Consider the following 22,790-nt stretch of genomic DNA (forward strand, 5'->3'; position numbering starts at 1 on the left):
AACTGAAATATTGCAAACCTTTTATTATTTTAATATTGCTGATCATGGCTTACAGCTTAAGAAAACTCAAAAATCCTATCTCAAAAAATTTGAATATTCTGGAAATCTTAATCTTAAACTGTAAGCCATAATCAGCAATATTAAAATAATAAAAGTCTTGCAATATCTCAGTTGATTTGTAATGAATCCAGAATGTATGACATTTTACTCAGTTTTTTTAATTGCATTACAGAAAATAAAGAACTTTATCACAATATTCTAATTTTCTGGGACAGTCCTGTATATTATAGATGCGATTATAAAAGAATCAGTTTTTTTTCTTCTTTTTCTCGGTTTTGTTGTGTTTGTTTCGTCCCTTCCGGGCCGCGGCAGCCCCGTATCAGGCCGTGTCAGGGGTTTCCTCTGTACTGCTGCAGTTTGATGTCAGGACAGGAGAAAACAGCCTCGCTCCGACCGCAGCGCTCCCAGCTCCGCATTGATGCCCCACAAGCAACATGACGTCTGCCGTGCGCTGCCTGGCCACCGCTCTGGTGCTGTTGTGTTTTTATTACGGAGAAGCTGAATCCAAAAAGGTTTTTAAATGCCCTTCAGGATGCACCTGCTCCAAAGAGAGCATCATCTGCGTCGGTGCCGCGCAGATCCCCCGGACTATACTACCGAATGAGATGAACTCACTGTGAGTATATATGGAATTTTTAAGCAAAAGAGTTCGGGCTTAAATAGACCACGAAAAACACTTAGTAATATTACTACGACTAAAGCTTGATTTATGGTTCCGCGTTAAATCGACGCAGAGCTTACGCCGTAGGGTACGCGGCGAAGCGCACCGTATGGTGCGCCTCGCCGCGTACCGTACGGCGTAGGCACTGCGTAGGTGTAACGCAGAACCATAAATCAGCCTTAAGATTGGGTGCCTTTCAACTGAGTTGCTTCTTGATGTTTTTTTTTTTTTTTTTTTTTTTTTTTTTTTTTTTTTTTTTTTACTATTTGTATTAACGTGTCCTTTTTTGTGCTTCTCCCAACAGAAGCATAGTAAACGGATCCATTGCGGAAATCACTGAAGGGGTGTTTTCACTTATGCCTTCTCTCCAGCTGCTGTAAGTGCCTTTAATATTGCTTGGAAACGTTGTTTCTTCATAGATAATTGATATTAATGTGCTTTGCTGATCAGACAATGCAGCACAAACACAACGAATGGTAGGGGGTAACATAGATTTGATAATGATAAACTATTTGTAAGCCATGGTATGTTAAAAATCTTTTTTTTTTTTACACACCCTACTCTTAACCTCTTGCCAAGAACCACTTAATTTATCACTCCTTGCAATTTATAGTATGTTTTTTGTTTTGTTTTTGTCTTTGCTTCTTGTCTAGATACATCTGTTACTTGTCCAATATATCCATTCTTTTTCAATGTTTGAACCCAAATTATTAGTTTTGTTTTGTATAAAACCTCCTGAGTCGAGGTTCATAAACGGGTAGGCATAATAAGCCTTGGCTTCAGCCTATACCTTTTCGGTGCGATTTAATATATTGGACCTTTTTTTATGTTGTATTATGTTGTATCCAAATTGACCGAAATAAAAAACTCAGAGTTGGAGAATAAGCAAAACACAAAGGTTCAGCTTCATTTCACAGTTGGTTTCTCTTTACAGGCTTCTCAATGCCAATTCTTTGACTACAATTAAAGATGACGCCTTTTCTGGTCTTTCCCACCTTGAGTATTTGTAAGTATCTAGAAGGCAAACAAATCACAGACGTACATTATTTTCTTTTATAAACTCACTGCATTTGTGCACGACTATTCACAACCCTGAGCTACCCATGTCAATCACTAAAGCCACATTTGCTATCTGATGTGTCATAACTGTGTTGTATTTCTTTGTATGTTCACAATGGTAAACTACAGGTTTATTGAAAGAAACAAGATTAATACAATCACCAAAAATGCTTTGCGGGGTCTACGAGCTCTGACTCATCTGTAAGTCTGGTTTCCTTCTCTTTATCAATTGCAAAGAGTATCACATTTCATATTTCCTAGGGAGAAAAAAAATGATACAGCAACTTTAAAGAAAGATTGAGGAAAGGCAGGAACTGATTTTTATTGTCTCCCTGTGCGTCTGGCTCAGCTCCCTTGCAAATAACGAGATGAGGTTTCTGCCAAGAGATCTCTTCTTCGACTTGGATTCATTGCTGGAACTGTGAGTAAGCAGTTGTGGTGTCAGCAGTGTGTGTGTGTGTGTGTGTTTGTGTGTGTTTCTGAGAGAGAAATAGGATACATCTCCTTTTTCCATAATGCTTTCCAAAGTGAACTGACTCAGACCTAGACATTTGGCAATGAATCACTCAATAATAGTATGATATAACTATTAAAAACAATTCAGTTAAACACAGGAAAACATTTGCATTTTTTTCTGCACATGCAGTTTCTAGTTTGTCATTCACTGCTGATGATTCTTGCTTTCATGCATCAGGGATCTGCGAGGAAACTCTTTCCAGTGCAATTGTGAGAACAAGTGGTTGATGACCTGGCTGAAAAACACGAACGCCACAGTATCAGATGTCATGTGTGCAGGCCCCAGCGACATGAAGGGCAAACGACTCAATGACCTTCCTATTCCTCCGGGTGAATGTATTTCTACAGGTAAAAGAGCAAGTGCATCATCAAAGGCGCTCATGAGTACACTGGTTATTCATTTCATTTCCTTTCATTTCTCATTTATTTGTTATAGAGGGAAAGTGTACATTAATGAACATTTTAAAAATGTAAATGCACCCAATTGTAGCCAAAAGGCTAATTTCCATTGGCAGTCCCCCTGTCAGAAGGAACACAAGGCGTAGTAGTAAAAGCAAAAAATGACTGTAAAAACAATTATTGCCAGTGTACTCAGAATTGTCAGGATAAAGAAAAGTACATTAGTGAAATGGTTTAATAATTTAACAGCACATGAGCATGTATGATTGTAGGCCCAAAAAAACAAATAGAATCAATGTATATTAATAACTATTCCTCTAAAAAGCTTTTTGTAGACATAGACATAGGATCCTTTTCTTCATGCTGTAAAAAATCTTTACAAACGTTAAAATATCCAAACTTCAAACATGTTTTAAAGTCAATTGCAATATCTGAAATGCAGAAGTTGATGTATATTGACAACAAAATTAAGATGACAGGACAAAACATGAGAAATACTTGGCTCACACTGGTGTGGTCACAAAAATATATTTGATGATGAAAAGTTCTAACAGAAAGCGGTTCAATACTCGTATGTTTCTAAAGTGTCCAATGGGACACCATTATGAATGTGTCAGAGTATACATGCTCCGGATAGCATGTATACTGTATCACAGTTTTTCAACCTTTTTAGAGACATGGCACATTAAAAAAAAAAATCCCATGATACACTACCCAAAAATGTTCATTTTCTCACCATCGCCTCTTGCATGCATCACCGTTGTCTTCTCTTCTACTGGCATGGAAGTATTTCATTACTCTGCTAGTCACTAGACTTTAGGGACAGGCACTGAACAGTTGTTTGCAGTAATGATACATTTTTTGGACTAACACCCATGAAACTAAGACCTGATGCCTTACCAGCAAAACGGTGATGAGCAGTGGTTGAAAATCACTTCTGGATATGGTAATGCCGCTGCTGCAAAAAAATACAAGATATATTTCTGCTGTATGTTGAAATTACCAGATCAAAGCATTTTGAGCTTGAGCTTATTATAATGGTATAGGTATATGATAGTCTCCACGGACGATGGTTTTTTCAGTACTTGAAACATTAATGTAAGAAGTTTGGTCTCTGATACCTGGATCTGCAAAACTAGCAGTTTGTGTTTTTGTCTGCATTTCACAGACTTTGTGCGTCATCAGTCTATTCCCATTCAGTCCATGTCATCGGACATCTTCTCCTTTAAAGAGGACATCTTTGTGGCGATGGCTGCCCCGAACTCCAACAGCTGCGTGGTCATGGAATGGGATCACATTGAATTGAATTTCAGAAAGTTTGACAATATAACAGGTTTGACAACACTCAGTAATTCATTCTGTCTTTCATTCAATACATGCCATGAAAAAAATAGGAAAACAAGGATTCTGTGCATAGTCAAAGCCCAATGTACCTACAACCTTCATGAACCGTCAATGACATTCAAATCTTCAAGACTACAGGATCATAAATGTAGAGATGTATTGCTTTATATTCAATAGTATGCATTCATTTATTCTGAGGCAGTTCCACAAGTACCGGTATTGTATTTTTGTGCTAGAAATACTGCCTGCACTAAATGTGCAACACAGTTTGTTCCTCCCTTGCTCGTGGGTTCTGCAGGCTTTTTGGAAGAGGTAGGGAAGCCAACACAGAGCACAAAAGTCTTAAAAGTTTTAAAAACTTGTCATGAGACTTTGTTAGAATATTAGACTTGACTTACAACTTACAATGAGCCAACTTGGATGGAAGCCTAAAATTGAGATTTCTTCCTCTAAGTGCTCAATAGAAGCCTTAACTTTGGTTGTATAAATCAAATAAGCCGAACATAAAGAGATAATTACCCTACCCGGCAGCACTCTGAGCATTACCTAGCAAAGTGGAAAAACCATAGCTGTGCAGTATGAGCCACAGGAACTAATACGTTTAAGTGTAAAAGCACAACTGATGTCTCATTGTGTCTAAACGTCTTTCAGGAATTCGTTTTTTACTCTATTTTATGTTACACTCAAGTTGCATATGCTTTAATGCACAAAGAGCACATTGTATTTCTCACACAGAACATTATGGTACAACCCCCTGTCTAAAACTTCATTATAGCTCCTCGTTTATTCTAATGAAAGGATAGGGTTATTGATGGTCCGCTCACCTATAAATAACAGTGGAGGGCAAGACAGATGCTCATTCTTTGTTTGAAGAGGCAAATATTCTTTTACTTACTTTAGAAAAGTGAGGCAAGAAGAGTACAGATATGGGTGTATCAAGAATCCTGCAGCATGAGGGAAAAAATACCCCCCTCTGGTGCAGTTTTTAAGAGCTTTCCATTCACTGAAACAGCTACGTAACACTTAGAGAATGAATTAATGCCATTAAACAATGTTTAAGGATGAATGTCTTCATGAATAAGATACATTGGATGAGAAATGTCATAGCAAGCTAGGTTGAGAGGTGCTAACAGATGGATTTGTTGTTGGTTTTTGGTCTTTTCATACAAAATCATCCGAAAAAGCTTCATATTCTGAGTTGTATCACCACTAAAAGCTTTTTGTTTTCTCCATAGGGAAATCCGTTGTTGGATGCAAGTCAGTTCTGATTGAAAACCATGTGTTGATGATAGTCACCCAGCTCTTTGGAGGTTCCCACATTTACAAGCTTGATGAAAAACAAAATAAGTTCACCAAGTTTCAAACAATCGAGGTCTTCAACATCTCAAAACCGAATGACATTGAGGCCTTTCACATGGACGGTGACTGGTATTTTGTGATCGTGGACAGCTCAAAGGCAGGCATGTCTACTCTCTACAAATGGACTGACCAATCAGACCGCAATGAGACCGGTTTTCATTCCTACCAGTTTCTCCATGAATGGTTTCGTGACACAGATGCCGAGTTTGTCGAGGTGGATGGGAAGAGCTATCTAATTTTAGCCAGTCGCTCCCAGGCACCCGTTATCTACCTGTGGAACAAGAGTACCCTGAAGTTCATACTTCACATTGAAATCCCAAAAGTTGATGACGTGGTGGCGGTCAAAGCTTTTCGCCTGGAGGGTGACTTGTATCTGGCCCTTGCCTGTTACATTGGTGACTCCAAAGTGCTCAAGTGGGCCGGTAAGGTGTTCACTGAGGTGCAGGCTCTTCCCTCTCGAGGAGCAATGGTCCTCCAGCCTTTCACCTTCGAGGACAGACACTATCTTGCTCTCGGTAGCGATTACTCTTTCACTCAGATCCACCTCTGGGATGCCGAGACCAAAACATATCACAAGTTCAAGGATATTTATGTGCAGTCACCTCGGTCATTCACTGTGGTGACCACTGACCGGAGGAGTTTCATCTTCTCCTCCAGTCTCAAAGGGAAATCAATGGTTTTTGAGCATATATATATAGATCTAAGCTTGTAAATGACTGATCACAGTATATGGTTGTCATATCAGTAATGTGTGTATGCTACAAAGGAGTCTTGTGTGCTAAATAATCTTACTTATGCAGCGCAATATATGATTTTTCTTAAGGCAAAACGTTTTGCAAGGTTATGCAAATCATAGAAATGTAAAGCAGCATAGAAGAAATGACTGATACAATACCAGAGCTTGTTAACTTGAAGCTGAGGCCCGAAAAACTGATCAAGGCATTGTTTGAAATGAAGTTGCATGAAAATAATGCTGTGACAAATCTGGCATATACTTAAAAATGTTGACTTATTCTAATCCTGACAATCTAACAATGCTTGAGGAGAAGAGTGCTTATTTATGCAATGGCTGTCAAGAGTATATAGCATGGCCACCCAATACAGGTAGTGAAAAACGTATAAGCTCCAAGTCCATCATATGTGAATCTTTATGCTGCGCCTGGAAGATTAAAGGAAAATGATGGAGTTAAAATGGCCCTAGGTCTAATATTAGCTTTTGAAACATTGTAAACATTCATTAAGTACTAAAATACTGTAATTTAGGCAATTTTGAGTGAGAACAGAATATTTGCTTGCTGCAAAATGGAAATTAATGTTATCCCTGGGAGTAATCAGCCTATCGAAATAAATCACTATTGTAAGCCTTGGTATCCGTACAGCTAGTGTATAAAAATGACATTTTGGACCGGCCTCTTCTATTTGCTGCAGTGTTATAAGTCTGTACAAGTCAAACTTCAATGTTACTCAAACTGTTGTAAATGCACAGACAGAAGACATTGTATGAACAAACCCGGAGCTGTGGCCTATTTTTAAAAATGCTGTAAAATGATTAGTTATCAGAGAAGATAAATCCATCTCATCCAACTAACCTCTGTGGTTTGGCTGGCAATTAAAAAGGGCAGGTTTCTTTTCCATCAAAGGATAACAGGATACAGAACATAAATATGAGTTTACATGTGCAGTATTCATAGCTAGTTTGCATATATGCTTCTTAGTGTCTGATTAATAGATGCAGAAGACCTACTGTTAGTTCCTATGCAAAATGTGTAACAGTAAGTGTTCGTACTGAGTTACAGTGACATGTTATGTCAGTTTTATAAAGCCTGAAAAGCTGCTTTGATGAGAATATTTTCAAATGTGATTGGGTTTTTTTTTATATATGTTTTAAATGCTTTTTATTCACTGTTGAAATTTGTTTAAGGTTTGGAAAATTGTTCTTTTTTCAAACTTATAACAATAGAATGATGTCTTAGTTAAGCTATATCATTTTATAAACAATTTATTTGATTAAATGCATCAAATACTATCGAGTACAAGTTGTGTTTTTCATCATCTATTCAGATGTTGTTGGGAAAAAAATATCAATTCATGCCCTTCCCAAAGCAGTTCTCTTATGACTTACAACTAAACCAATGCCGAGGTAATAATAAAGAAGTGGGCTTTCACTCATATAGAACTTCTAACGTAAGAATGTGCTCACGGGGATCCATTAAAGACCATTGAACCAACTCTATGTGCGTGGCTCAACCACGGCCCACTGTGGCGATCACAGGTGAGTGTTGTCATATGGTTATAACGGGTCGGTAACCCGCGGCTCTAGAGCCACATGTGGCTCTTTAGCGCTGGCCTAGTGGCTCCCTGGAGCTTTTTCAAAAATGTTTGACCTTTTTTCTTCTTTTTTTGTCCTTTTTTTCTTTTTTTTTCCTTTTTTTCTGTTTTTTCCTCTCTTTTTTTCTTTTCTTTTTTCTTCTTCTTTTTTATCTTTTTTCTTCCTTTTTCCTTTCCTTTTTAATCTCGACATTTCAACTTTTTTCTCAAAATGTTGACCTTTTTCTTGACTTTTCGACTTTTTTCTCATCATTTCAACATTAATCTCGATATTTCGACTTTTTTCTCAACATTTTGACTTTTTTCTCAACATTTCGACTTTTTTCTCGACATTTCAACTTTTTTCTCGACATTTCAACTTTTTTCTCGAAGAGCATAATGAAAAAAAAAAATCTTTCCCCAGTTCTAACTAATATAGCTACATGCAGCATGTGTTGCCTTCATTCTAAGGCTGATACAAGACTCTTCATTTTTTGCGGCTCCAGACATATTTGTTTTTTGTGTTTTGGGTCCAATTTCAACATTTTGGGTTGCCGACCCCTGGGCTATAAGTACCGAGGACTTCCTTATTTATTTAAACTACCGTACTTTGAAAATTAGATTGCACGAACGGATATACTTGAACGTCTTAGCTGGGTTGATTACTGAAAAGGCTCAAAACATGTATCTGAGAAACAATGGGATTTATGTGCCCTTGCAACTACGATAGTTTGTCCTACATCCCCTATGATCTTTGCAGACAATAAAGAGAGAATGAACGGTGCAATGCACGAAATGAGCAAGAGGAAACTGATTTGCTGGAAGCAGAAAACATGAACTTGGATGACCAAAGAAGATACTTGGAACCCATACGGCAAAATATAGATCTAGAAAATACTGAAATGGAACTAATTACGATGGAGAACCAGAAAAAAATGGAAATTGAACAAAGAAATGTTTTTGACATTCAAATAAATCTGGTGGAAGACCGTAAAGAACATGAGGGAAAAATGAAAAAGTCAAAGACATGAGACAAAGATTAAAATGGAGGAAAGTCTTCAACAACTGCAGACAGAGAAGGAAAAGGGGCTGCAGGAGAAAAACATTTTGCAGAAACGTAATAAACAACTTGAAGAGAGTCGGGCAGATTTGGAGGAGCAAACATTTAGAGAAGGAATATCTGATGGAGCAGTTGCTCGCTTTAGACGATAATCTCAGGGGTTCACAGGTCATGTGTTTTTCTGAGCTGGTCCCAAGTCCGGATAAATGCAGAGGGGGAGGACGGGCATCTGACCTAAAACATGCAGATCATAAGATCAATGAACCCAAGCTCCATTGGGGATCGGTCAAGGTCAGCCCCAATCAATTATGATTGGAAACCAATGAAAAAATCTGCAAAATATTATTTTCAACCAATAAAAATCATTTTCCATTATATTATTTTTGTCTGTAGCATCGTAGCTCATAATAATAATCAATTTTATTTATAGAGCGCTTTTAAAAGATCTCAAACACGCTTGGTGCCGAGTTTCCTTTTGTTTACTTCTTGTATGTAGCTCAGACCAAAATATATTTATTTGCAGTGTTTTACAAGTTTACAAATCTCTTTGCACCATCAGAAATATGTCTCTGGTAGTGTGAAAAGCAAATTCCTTCATTGGATCAATTTTGGCATGGCTAAGATGCCATGAATGAACTAGTTTGTCAAAAATGAAATAAGATCATGTCTTGGAATATTAGCACAGATGAATTATTACTACCGTATGTTACATTTCTAATGCACTTTACCAATGACTTACTGTTTAACAAGCCAAGTGAAAAAATAAAACCAACACCAAAGTATAACATACATACATAACAGAACATGGCATACAACAAGCTGAAAATGAACAAAAAAAGCAGCATGGAGAAAATGAAAATGAATACAACTTGAGTATTCCCTTACACAAAATGCCAGGGATCTGTTAGAAAATAAATGAAAGTACACCGGGTTTATTCAAATAAATTCAACTGTTTGAAAAGTCAAGAGGTTTTTAAGGCTTTCTTTGTGCTATCTGTTATCGAGGAAATGTAATGTTACATATAAGATTAATTCTGTGGAATTGATTAGAGAACTTGGTTTTATGTATGAGAAATTTTGGCGAAATAAATAGCAGGTTAATTATATAAAAGTGAGGTGTTTCCTTCTGTCACAAGCTGTATGACCAAATAAAACATTTTTCCAAAGTAAAGAAAAATATAACAAAACGTGAAAGTTTACTCCAGAGACGTTTTGTACATGGGCAATACAAAAATAAATGTATAATTGTTTCCCTTTGGACATCACAAAAAGTGATCACTTTTAAAGGAGCTTGAGGCTCCTTTTAAGAAATGAGACTCTCTAGCGCCACCCTTCACCACGACGGCCGTCGGGGGTACTGCAGCCAACAGTGAAGCCGGCACGGGAAAACGGAGAGAACGCGCATGCAGCGTCATGTGACGTCACATCCGCAGGACAGCGCGGGAAATTCGGGACCGAATTGCAGCACATTTTGCAGCACACAGCCTGTTCAAGGCAATGGAGAGATACACTAGAGGGCTCATTCTTTTTGGTTTGGAACGCTTCATCTGACATTATTACTAGAAAACTTAAAACGTATACAGTTTTTTTTCATAAATCCAGCCTCAAGCTCCTTTAAGTCTTTGAAGGTATCATAGTGGTTAAAAAACCCTGTGCATAATTTTCAATGAAATTCCCTTAACTGTATGGGTCAAAAAGCAATTGTATGGCGAAAGCCACACTTTATTCCAATAAATACATTACTGTTTACTGAAGCGTACTCCTAAATTAAATACTTACCTGCGGTACTGTACTGCCCTTAGTTTTCAGCAACTTGTGCTTTTTATTATTTTACCTTCTTTTCTTATAATTTTATTTAATTTTATTTGTTATTTACTGTCTAATTATCTCTTGCCGCTTTTAATGTTGACGTAAAGCACTTTGAATTACCTTGTGTTGAATTGTGCTATATAAATAAACTTGCCTTTTTTTCTAAACTTTATTTAAAAGAATTATCACAGAATAGTATACAGGAAGAGTATACAAATAGAATACAGAACATGTGCCAGGGGTGATGTTCGTTATTCAAGAAGATTTTAATAGCCTTTTCATTTGTTGATTTAGTGATTAGTTTTAAGTAAAGTTCCATTTCTTTCTGGAAAACATAAAAGCAAGGGGTTTTCTTCTTATGAATATGAAATTTGGCAAGAAATAAAAACAGATTTATCAAAAAGTAACATTTTCCTTCTTTCTTAGGGTAACAATGGAAACCAAAAACAATATTTTCCCAATGTAAATTAAAATCTATAATGAAAGAGTCAATAATACATTTGCTAATGTCAATATATATATATCAATAGTTTAAGTTTAAGTTTAGAGTTTATTTTACAAATAATTAAAAAAAACACAAATACAGATAATAATCAATTGAGGTTTGTAAAATGGGACTCCCCAGAAGCTACTGTAGCTTATGAATAGGGGCCCAGTCACACAGCAAAACTACTATAAATTACACATAATACATATACATACATATAAGTTATAACCTTATAACCTAAATAAGAAAAAAAAAACCCTGAGACCTCCTCAGATTTCCTAGATACAAATATATTCATATAAAAATAATATATAATACACATATAAAATATAGTTTTTTCGAATGAGAGCAAAGCCAGAATAAATTAACAACTGTTTCTGGATGTAAATTACAGAAGGAACAGTTATTATTAATGTCCTTTTTAAATTTCTGCATGTATGTTCTCAAAAAGTGAATCAAGAGTGAAGGCTGATTTATGGTTCTGCGTTACACCAACGCAGAACCTACGCCGTAGGGTACGCGGCGACGCGCACCGTACGGCGCTCGTCGCCGCGTAGCCTACGCCGTCGATTTAACGCGGAACCATAATTCAGGCTTGAGAAGAGTGTGACTTTGTTTAACGACCGTCAGTGAATGCGTCGTGACGTCACACCGACGTCACGTGGGCGGAAGTGATGTTCTCCGTACTTCTCCAGCAGATAATCCGTGTTGGCGTTTTTGGTGATCTAAAATGTCTCTAAATTCAGCAACGCAGTGATGCTTAGGTGAAACTCAACTAGCGTTTTCTTCAACCTTACACCTGCTGCAAGGTGAGATGGATCCGTCCAGGAGGAGGAGCGAGAGCGACTGGCAGGCGCTGCTCAGCGAGGTGAGAGCCGTAAACTTGATTTATGGTCCCGCGTTAAATCGACGCAGAACCTACGCCGTAGGGTCTGTGTCGGTGTAACGCGGAACCATAAATCAGCCTATACAATCAAAACAAGACGGAGAAAAGAGAGTGAAAATATCCACTAAAACACTCTTACAGGACTGTCTCAGAAAATTAGAATATTGTGATAAAGTCCTTTATTTTCTGTAATGCAAAAATGTCATACATTCTGGATTCATTACAAATCAACTGAAATATTGCAAGCCTTTTATTATTTTAATTTTGCTGATCATGGTTTACAGTTTAAGAAAACTCAAATATCCTATCTCAAAACATTAGAATATTCTGGGAATCTTGATCTTAAACTGTAAGCCATAATCAGCAATATTAAAATAATAAAAGGCTTGCAATATTTCAGTTGATTTGTAATGAATCCAGAATGTATGACATTTTTGTTTTTTTAATTGCATTACAGAAAACAAAGTACTGTATCACAATATTGTAATTTTCTGAGACAGTCCTGTATAATGTTCTTGTGAAATATTCACGTCCCCTTCTATTTTGGCGATAACAAGCGCCTCGTATTGGAACAGAAACAGTTGAAATGTTGTGGTGAAACCTCAACTGGAATCTCAGCTATGCGGTTTCTCTGAACTTGTTCATACATGAGGAAGCAGATTATTACAGATTATTACAGTTTCCTTGTGTCAGATAATCAGATTATTACAGTTTCCTTGTGTCAGATAATCAGATTATTACAGTTTCCTTGTGTCAGATAATCAGATTATTACAGTTTCCTTGTGTCAGATTATTACAGTTTCCTAGTGTCAGATTATTACAGTTTCCTTGTGTCAGATAATCAGATTATTACAGTTTCCTTGTGTCAGATTATTACAGTTTCCTTGTGTCAGATTATTACAGTTTCCTTGTGTCAGATTATTACAGTTTCCTTGTGTCAGATTATCACAGTTTCCTTGTGTCAGATTATTACAGTTTCCTTGTGTCAGATTATTACAGTTGCCTATGGTCAGATTATTACAGTTTCCTCGTTTCAGATTATTACAGTTTCCTAGTGTCAGATTATTACAGTTTCCTAGTGTCAGATTATAACAGTTTCCTTGTGTCTGGTCTGTTCGGGTCAGAGCGTTTGAAAGTCACCCATTACCTAAACAGCATGCACCAAACTGAATGCTGGTGACTTTTGACTGGTTTTCCAGAGTAGTCTGTCAACATGAGTACTTAAAGATGATCCAGAAGGAGGAGAGTTATAGATAAATAATGAATGGCTCCATGGATCAGAAGAGGGTTAGTGGGGAAAAGTCTGTAACATATACGAAGAAAAGAGTCATGCGGAATTCAGTTTAAGAGGGATGAGGACAATCTTTCATATTTAGATTTAGGGAACGCCCATCTATCCCTTCCATCCATCCATCCATCCATCCATCCATCCATCCATCCATCCATCCATCCATCAAACCATCCCTATCATCCATCCATCCATCCATCCATCCATCCATCAAACCATCCCTATCATCCATCCATCCATCCATCCATCCATCCATCCATCCATCAAACCATCCCTATCATCCATCCATCCATCCATCCATCCATCCATCCATCCATCCATCCATCCATCCATCCATCAAACCATCCCTATCATCCATCCATCCATCCATCCATCCATCCATCCATCCATCCATCCATCCATCCATCAAACCATCCCTATCATCCATCCATCCATCCATCCATCCATCCATCCATCAAACCATCCCTATCATCCATCCATCCATCCATCCATCCATCCATCCATCCATCCATCAAACCATCCCTATCATCCATCCATCCATCCATCCATCCATCCATCCATCCATCCATCAAACCATCCCTATCATCCATCCATCCATCCATCCATCCATCCATCCATCCATCCATCCATCCATCCATCCATCCATCCATCCATCCATCCATCCATCCATCCATCCATCCATCCATCCTTCCATCCGTCCACTCATCCCTATTCAGGGTGTTTGGAGTCTGCTGGAGTTTATCCCAGCGCTCTTTTGATTTGATTTGATTTTGTACATACAAAACAGTTAAAGAGAAGATAAGAAAACAAAACAAAGAATTTCATACTTTAACACTTAATATCTTAATTTACATGTGCAAAAAGGAGTAGGAAGAAGTGTAAACTTATTTAATCCTACCCCCATTCACTAATCATTTATTAACACGTATTTATAATAACTAACTATACTATAATTATACTCACACACTTACCTATACACATAGTTGAGTATTTCTATATATTTGTACACACATGCCCATATAAATATTTATATAAATATACTTATTTATACTGTACCATGCTATCCCTATATTAACATCTGCTCTATATCTATATATCTATATATATATATACTTACACACGTATTCACACTAGGAATGGGCGATATTTTACCGTTCACGATAAACCGTCAAAAAAATTCGGTAAGAATTTGTCATCTCGCGGTAAAAACGATAAATTCCCGTTGATGACGTTTTTGTGTAAAGCTGATTTATGGTTCTGCATTAAATCGACGCACAACGTACGAGAAGGAAGGAAGGAAGGAAGGAAGGAAGGAAGGAAGGAAGGAAGGAAGGAAGGAAGGAAGGAAGGAAGGAAGGAAGGAAGGAAGGAAGGAAGGAAGGAAGGAAGGAAGGAAGGAAGGAAGGAAGGAAGGAAGGAAGGAAGGAAGGAAGGAAGGAAGGAAGGAAGGAAGGAAGGAAGGAAGTTGATGAAGTTTTTGTGTAACAAACATGGCGGATCTGAGTCATTACAGTTTTGCAGTACAGGTGGACTCATCTAATTGGTTTTTATCAATTTAATTGGTGTAGTTTAGTAGTATTTAGTATCTTTTAGAGCAGTGTTTTGGGGGCTCCAAAGACTGAATATATATTTACACATGTATACATACGCATATAATTATAATAAGATGCCAATTTCTGAACATAAATATAAACAAATCTACCCATTCACCCAATAGTGTTATCTTCAGGCCCCTAAAGGCCACTAAACCCCTTCCTCTTTGTACCTCGTGAAAATCATGTTTTTATATTTGTTTTTAAAATGGTTAATGTTTGGACATTGTTTTAATTCTGAATCCATTCTTTTCCATAGTTTAACTCCTATGACTGATGTAGAAAATCTTTTCATTGTTGTTCGTGTTCTGCGAGTCCTAAAATTTGAAATACCCCTTAAATTGGTGTGTTCACGAAAGGTCAGTCCAACCCAGGGCATTCTCTGGGAGTTCACACTACCTATTTTATTTTTCTGATTTAGCTGATTAAATGGTTCATTATAAACAAAGAAGATAAAAATAGGAGATGGTTGGAGCCAGAACAGGTGGCACAAACAATATGAATGCCTTGTAAAGAGATAGTTGTTTGTATCATATAGTCCCAACTGCTTAATTATAATATGTAATTCATTTTTTACAAAGTGTAACAATGACCTTTTAACATTCGTTCTCATGAGCAGTTCCTGGTTTGCAAGCGGAAGTTGGAGAGCAAGACAGAAGCTCTTCTGATCCTGTCTAAAGAGCTGGACACCTGCCAGCAGGAGAGGGATCAGTACAAGCTGATGGCCAACCAGCTCCGCGAGCGACATCAAGCGCTCAAGAAGAAGTACAGAGAACTCATTGTAAGCTGAACTCGTACGCTTTCAATGAGCCACGTAGATATTTGGAGCCACTTGGAGAACAGTGTTCATGAGCCGTCTGTTATTGTGTTGTGGAGAAATGATGATGTTCTGTCTCTGTAATTAACAGGATGGAGATCCGTCTCTGCCTCCTGAGAAGAGGAATCAAGTAAGTAATCATCCTACTTGTGTCGGAACGATGTGTTTCACACAACAGAAGCAAAATAACATGCACGTGCAGCATATTTGTGTTTGCTGACATGGTTGATCTTTAAAGACCACTGTGTAGAAAAACATACAGAAGGGATGAGACGGTACTGATGGCGGTGTTTGACACTGATGAGTCATGCTCTCTTTACTTCATACACATATTTTAGATGTGAAATACTCTTTTGTGCTGTTCAGAATGTGACGATAAGCTGACTTGACAAACAGTTTAACCTGTGGGGTTTGTGTTCTTGTCTTACTCAGGTGAATTTAGCCCAGCTGCTGAGGGACTCGAGAGAAAAGAGCAGTCGGCTTTCTGAGGAGGTCAAGGAGCTGAAGCAGCGGCTGCTCGAAGCTCAAGGTGATAACAAGGTAGAACATCAAACTGTTCATCATCACCATCATCATCAAATCGTCAACAGCGAGAAACTGTCTGCAGAATAAGTGAGCCGTGTTATTGTGAGGGTGCGGTAATGAGATAATTAGAGAAAAATAATGTTTGTACCCAGTTGTCATACTCAGAATCGTTGTTTTGTCGTCTGTCCTCAAGCTCCTACGAATGACCATCACCAAACAGAGGCTGGGAGATGAGGAGGTCGGGGTTCGACACTTTCCTGCACACGAGAGAGAAGATCTGGTCAAACAGCTGGAACAAGCTGGAGAACAAGTGAGGACCCAAGTCTCTATTTAGATTATCCAGCTGATGTTTCTCAGAGGTCTCTTTGCTGTCTGTTGTGACCACATTACTTTACTGTAAGCTTTGATAGGACTATTTAAATATGCAAGTTGGAACACGATAGAATATAAATAAAAACACATATAAATGTGTTGAATCAACCCTTATTGTATTCACAAGATAAAACAGCGAAAACATACCAGTATTTTTCCACTGGGGGCATTTACGATCCGTAGATACCCTAAAGCAGAGGTCGGCAACCCGCGGGTCTTTAGTGCCGCGCTAGTGGCTCCCTGGAGCTTTTTTAAAAATGTTTGACCTTTTTTTTCCTTTTTTCTCCTTTTTTCTTTTTTCTTCTTCTTTTTCCCTTTTTTCCTTTTTTCTCCTTTTTTCTTTTTTCTTCTTCTTTTTCCCTTTTTTTCTTTTTTCTTCTTTTTTTCCTTTTTTTTTCTTCCTTTTTCCTTTTTAATCTCGACATTTAAATTTTTTCTCTCGAAATTTTGACTTTTTCCACAACATTTTGCCTTTTTTCTCGACATTTCAAATTTTTCCTCAACATTTCGAATTTTTCCTCGACATTTCGCCTTTTTTCTCAACATTTCTACTTTTTTCTCGAAATTTTGACTATATCTCGAAATTTTTACTTTTTTCTCGAAATTTTGACTTTTTTCTCGAAATTTCTCTCAACATTTTGACTTTTTTCTTGACATTTCAACTTTTTTCTCAACCATTCAACTTTTTTTTCGACATTTCGACTTTTTTCTAGACATTTCGACTTTTTTCTCGACATATGGCTCTTTCAACATTTTGGGTTGCCGACCCCTGCCCTAACGGAAGCTGCCCCTTTTATGGACACAAACAGCCCCCCCATACCGTCACAGCTGTAGGCTTGTGGAGTAAGTGCTGATAACAACCGAGATGCTTTCTCACCTGTTTAGTTCTGAGAACACAACATCCTCGGTTTTCCAAAAGAAATTTCAATTTCAATCTGTGTGACCACGGGACACTTTTCCACTTTACCTCAGTTCAGTATAAGTGAGCTTCCACCCTGAGAAGAATCCCGGGAACTGTGTTCTTAGACAATACTGTCCAAAAGTCTGCCTCCAGTGATTTTCATGACAAAATCAAGCCCGTTTTTGTTTCTCTTTTCAATGTTGTGATGGGACGGTGTAAGAAGAGATATTCAACGTATTTGCATTGTTTTTTAACTGATGAACATCATTCTGAAGTCTCAGCTACCTAGTAATTACCTAATATTTCTCATGACTTGATAAGTAAGTATAAGAGGTTATCTGTTCAGAACCACTTTCATGTTCATCAAACCAAAATGTGCCAATGTTAAATATGTATAACTGTGTTATAATGAAAAGACAATTTGAGGATTTGTGTGATAGTTACCTACAAACAGTCAGGTCACAAATCGAATTTCAGAAAGTAAAATATCTAACAAATAAACCAGCAAAAGATTCTCTGTTTCAGTTGAAGGATTCACACTTTTTGTAACGACTCGGCGGGTGTTGTTTGTCTGCAGAACGAGGTGCTGGAACACAGCGTGAAGTCGCTCACGGACGAGCTGCAGGACGTTCGAGCAGAGCGGGACGTCTTTCAGCAGAAGGCTCACCGGCTCAACGTGGAAATGAATCACATCGTGGGCAACGAAGAGATTCGGATTCTAGACATAGATGCACTCTGTGTGGAAAACAGGTTTCTTTTAAATTTCTACTTCAGTAGTTCCTTTGTGGATTATTGTTGGAATAATTATTATTTTAACTGAAGTCCTGCTTCCTGTTTCTCCGTTATTAGTTTGTAGATGGCCATAAGCCAGAGTTAGTTCCACTGTCCTGCATGTTTTACATGTTTCCCTGCTTCAGCGCACCCTGATACAGATGACCATGTTGTTTACAGAGTTATACAAACCTTGATGACGAGCTGGTGATGACTATTCATGTGAATCAGGCGTGTTGATGCAAGGAAACATCTAAAACATGCAGGACAGCGGCAATCGAGGAGCAGGATTACCCACCCCTGCTTTAAACTAGACAGAGGATGCAACGTTATGATGTGAATTTCAGTGGTTCAGTTCAGTTGTCTGCAGGCTTCTTTGGTGTTCATTTCTATACTATTAGCACATTTTTAGATAGTCCTCAGCTTAATGATTTCATATCTCTCAGGTACTTGCATGAGCGGCTCAATCAGCTTCAAGATGAGGTCAGCCTGCTGAAAACCAACCTGGTGAAGTACAAGGTAGCTGCATTCTGTTTGGTTTATATATACAGTATATCCAGTACTCGAGTTTTAAAATAAAATCAGGGGGGATGGTGGATTTTATCATATGGGGACAGATAATTTGTGCTGATTACAAATAATATAATATATTACAAATAATAGCACTGACCAAAACACCTGCAGAAATACTGCAGGAATGACATAGCAGCAGTTAAATGCAGCCTTCTGTAAGCTTTAAATATCTACTGGGCTTACATCAAATAAATCAAAACACAACAATAAAAACAGTTTTCTGAATTTATCAATATGACTCTGTCCTTCACAGGATAAGTAAAATGGATCACTGCAAAAACTCACAATCTTAACAAGAATATTTGTCTTATTTCTAGTTAAAATGTCTCATTTTAGTAAAAAAAAATCTCATTACACTTAAAACAAGACTCATCACTGGAAAAAACAACAATTTTCACCTGTTTCAAGTAGATTTTCACTTGAAATAAGTGGAAAAATCTGCATGTGGAACAAGATTTTTTTGCTTTTAATGAGAAGATAAATCTTGTCCCACTGGCAGATTTTCCTACTTTATTTCAAGTGAAAATTTACTTGAAACAGGTGAAAATTGTCAAATAAGTTATTTTTCTGGTGATGACTCTAAATGTTGAAATAGCAGTAAAACCACATTCATTGATGAAATGACATAAGGGATGGCAGTTTTACAGGGGGGATGATTTTGACCATTTTTATTTCAGGGGGGATGCCATCCCCCCTTATCCCCCCTCAACTTCAGTACTGAGTATATCCCAGTTTATACATTGTATGTGTGTTTTAACTTTTGAAATGCCTACAAATGATTTCAGAGTGCTTTGGAGAGCAGGAAGAACTCTAAAATCAGCGGCAAACCCAACAGCGGGGCTCTGACTGGGGTGCTTTCTGCTAAACAAGGTCAGAAAACGAACACAACTAACTCACTTTTTCACTCTTTGCATGCATTCAATTCAAATTCAGATTTTCCAAAAACCCTTGAGATGTCCTGTCAGTGTTTTGCGGGTTAACTGTTAACTGTAATTACTGATGTGACTCCAGTGAAGGAGCTGCTCCTGTCTGAGGAAAACGGCTGCAGCTTACCGGTGACTCCTCAGTCCATCTCCGACCTCAAGTCTCTGGCCACCGCTCTGCTGGAAACCATCCACGAGAAGAACATGGTGATCCAACACCAACGGCAAATCAACAAGTATTATTCTTCACAGTCTCAGTTTGCTCAGATCAACTCTTAATTTGCACAAATGAGTGTTGAACAGAAACTGTTGTATTCGTTACTGTTCCCGTCATCTCCTTTTCTTTCTTTGTTTTGTGAGGATTCTCGGTATTCGAGTGGCAGAGCTGGAGACCAAACTGAAAACACTGGAGATGTCAGGGTTGTGGAGACTCCCAGGTGGGTTCAAGTTTCTCAATAGGTACTATTAGGAAATAATTATGTAACTAACCTGTGATCTGTCCACTGTTTACAATTATTTATTCTCCTTTTCCTGCTCTTTTTCTTCTTGCTACCTGGAGGCCTGACTTATAATGTGTCTCTGGGATTTTGTGGAAGTATGTTTCTCTAATAATGATGCAGTTTACTAACTGAACTCTGAATTTCATCTTCGAATGTTCTCACATTCATTCAGTTTTGTAGTTTTTAAGAATTGTTTTTTACCTGAGAGGATAAAATCTTCTATTATGTCATGTTCTTGTGGTCACAGAAGGCAGAGATCTCCTGGTCCCTCGCTCTCAACAAGCTGAAGCTGCTGATTCTCCTGGACAGGAAGGTGAATTATCTGTGGAAATTAGGGCTGGGGATTGATTCAAATGTCAAGAATCGATTTGATTCTGATTCTTAAGATTCAGAATTGATTATCAAGATTTGATTCGATCCAATTCCGATATTGATTTGGGTTAGTGTTATTAAAACTGTTTTTTGAGTTGTTGCATGAATTATATGACTGTAGTTATGCAAAATATAAATATTAGTATTATATTGAGATTCAACAGCAAGTATTGGCAGCTAATGATGCTGTAAGGACCAATCAGCTCCCAGAATGCTGATAGAACTGCTTTTAGAAACATCATGTGGGGCAGAATCACCAAACAGATCCAGGGAGGAAACAGAGACGGATGAAATCGGTTTTAATTTTTCCCACATTCCGTTTTTATTTGTTCCATTTTCGGTCTATTTTGGTTTTTAATTTTTGAGAATTTGGTTTTTAGCATTTTTTGCAAATGTAACCCCAAGACAGTGTATAAAGTAATGAAATATAGACAATGTATACAATTATATCTGAACACTTTAATGTTTTCATACCTTTAAACATATTTAAAGGCAAAAACATGGCACCAGTTATTCTCGTGTCCAACAAAACATTCCTTTTTGGGGGATAAACAAAAATATAACCAAAAGTTGTAATGTAATGATGAAAAAAAAATAATACATAAATAAATAAAAGAAAATTAAAAAAAAAAATCCCCCCCCCCAAAAAAAAAAATCGACTTTTAGGAATTAATATGAGAATCGATTTAGAATTGGGAAATCAATTTTTTCAACACAGGCCTAGTGGAAATATTAAATCCATCACTCACCCACCTTTTTTCCGTGTGACATTATTTCTGTAACGCCAGTCTGCTGTTGGTTCTTGCAGGTCTGGATGGTTCTGAACCGTCCACACAGCAGAGCACTCCTGAAGTTCTGAACCAAGTTGCCGAAACACCAGCAGTTCCTGATTGTCAAGAAGATGCTCCGACATCGTCCGACGTGGAAGCGTCGCACCAGATCGCTTCACAGCAGCCCAGCGAGGATGAGCCGAGCAGCCCTCCGAGTGGAAGGCCAGGAAGCAGAGACGGTCATGAAAGTGATCGACCGGAGAGCGTAACGGCGTGTGCTGCTTTACCAACAGAAGACGGGCGTCTGAGTGACTCTGCTCCTGAAGTGTTGGATCCGAGCGGAGCCCGGTCACCGTCCGATACCTGCCGACCCGGAGACGACTCTGAGCCAATGAGAGGAGGACAAGAAGAGCCAAAAGAATTTCCCGGGGAGGTGGAAGCTGTTGAGACTGTTGAGTCTTGTCTAGCGGATGATAATATTGTCTCCACAACAGTTTCTGAAGAGCAGGAGGACATGGAGTGAAATCAGGACACGCAAAGTCTTCCAGAAACTAGTCGCTTGTCTCATAACATTTAAGAAAAAAAAGACGCAACTGTGACCAAACAAAAGGGAACTTATTCTTATGTGCTCTCTGATATTTTCATGTACTTCCACCTTTAAAACGTCACCTAAACAAAGGACTTGTGCGACTGACACAACTGCTGCCTCCAGCGTCCTCGTGCAGCAGCTTCATTGTAGCACAGGCTTATTTTTACTTTCTTTTTTTAGTGCGTGTCTAAAAAAATTGCACAAAAGGGCTATGGCTCTAATTTCTGTCTTTTAGAGATCAAGTATTTATGCTTTTGACATTCAGTTTCAGTGTTTAGCAGTCATTAAAATTGTTATTACCGAGGGACTTAAATTTGGTCTTAATCGTGACGGAGAGCATAAGATATGTTATAATTCTGCTGCTGCTGTAATTAGACATTTATACATTGAAAATTAATTTTGTTTCATATAGAAATGATGACAAAGGTCAGTTCCTGTTGCCATCTGCCTATTAAAGGAAAATGTAAGCATTTAAACGACCCAAAGTTTGTTATAAGATGGTAAAGAGTGTAATCTTTCATTAGGGACCAAAATGATGTCAACTGAATCAGTTTTGAGTGAGAATGAAATATGTGTTTGAAACAAAAAGGAATATTAAGTGTAGCACTTACAGCTAAATAAACTGCAATTTAAATCTCTGGAAAAACTTTCAAAAGCCATCCTACTTACAGTAGGTGACGGTGCGGATAGGGCACCTACAGACAAATTAAAGTTATCTTAACTTTGTATTCGTACAGAAACGACTGTACAGACATCTCCTTTCATTTTATTTTGTCAAAAAATGTATAATTTATACAAAATGGGCAACTGTTAGAAGCAGAGGCCAAGAACTTAATAACTTTTGCAACAT

At 37.8% G+C, this 22,790-nt stretch overlaps 2 protein-coding genes across 2 annotated transcripts; both read left to right on the forward strand.

Annotated features, from left to right (window-relative positions):
• Nucleotides 1-427: 427 nt before the first annotated feature.
• On the forward strand, nt 428-7,301 carry LOC133460163 (leucine-rich repeat LGI family member 2-like). Its single transcript, XM_061740762.1, has 8 exons — nt 428-676; nt 1,026-1,097; nt 1,656-1,727; nt 1,910-1,981; nt 2,130-2,201; nt 2,475-2,644; nt 3,864-4,028; nt 5,275-7,301. The coding sequence occupies exons 1-8, from the start codon at nt 495-497 to the stop codon at nt 6,108-6,110; spliced, it is 1,641 nt and encodes a 546-aa protein (XP_061596746.1). The 5' UTR covers nt 428-494; the 3' UTR covers nt 6,111-7,301.
• Nucleotides 7,302-11,743: 4,442 nt separating this feature from the next.
• On the forward strand, nt 11,744-22,102 carry LOC133460246 (coiled-coil domain-containing protein 149-A-like). Its single transcript, XM_061740875.1, has 12 exons — nt 11,744-11,929; nt 15,447-15,608; nt 15,736-15,774; nt 16,077-16,184; nt 16,363-16,479; nt 18,020-18,192; nt 18,660-18,732; nt 19,572-19,656; nt 19,798-19,945; nt 20,070-20,146; nt 20,457-20,522; nt 21,390-22,102. Exons 1-12 carry the CDS (start codon nt 11,876-11,878, stop codon nt 21,872-21,874), a joined length of 1,587 nt encoding a protein of 528 aa, XP_061596859.1. The 5' UTR covers nt 11,744-11,875; the 3' UTR covers nt 21,875-22,102.
• Nucleotides 22,103-22,790: the final 688 nt, after the last annotated feature.

Source organism: Cololabis saira, chromosome 1 (assembly GCF_033807715.1).
Source record: "Cololabis saira isolate AMF1-May2022 chromosome 1, fColSai1.1, whole genome shotgun sequence".
In the NCBI taxonomy this organism is placed as follows: Eukaryota; Metazoa; Chordata; class Actinopteri; order Beloniformes; family Belonidae; genus Cololabis; species Cololabis saira.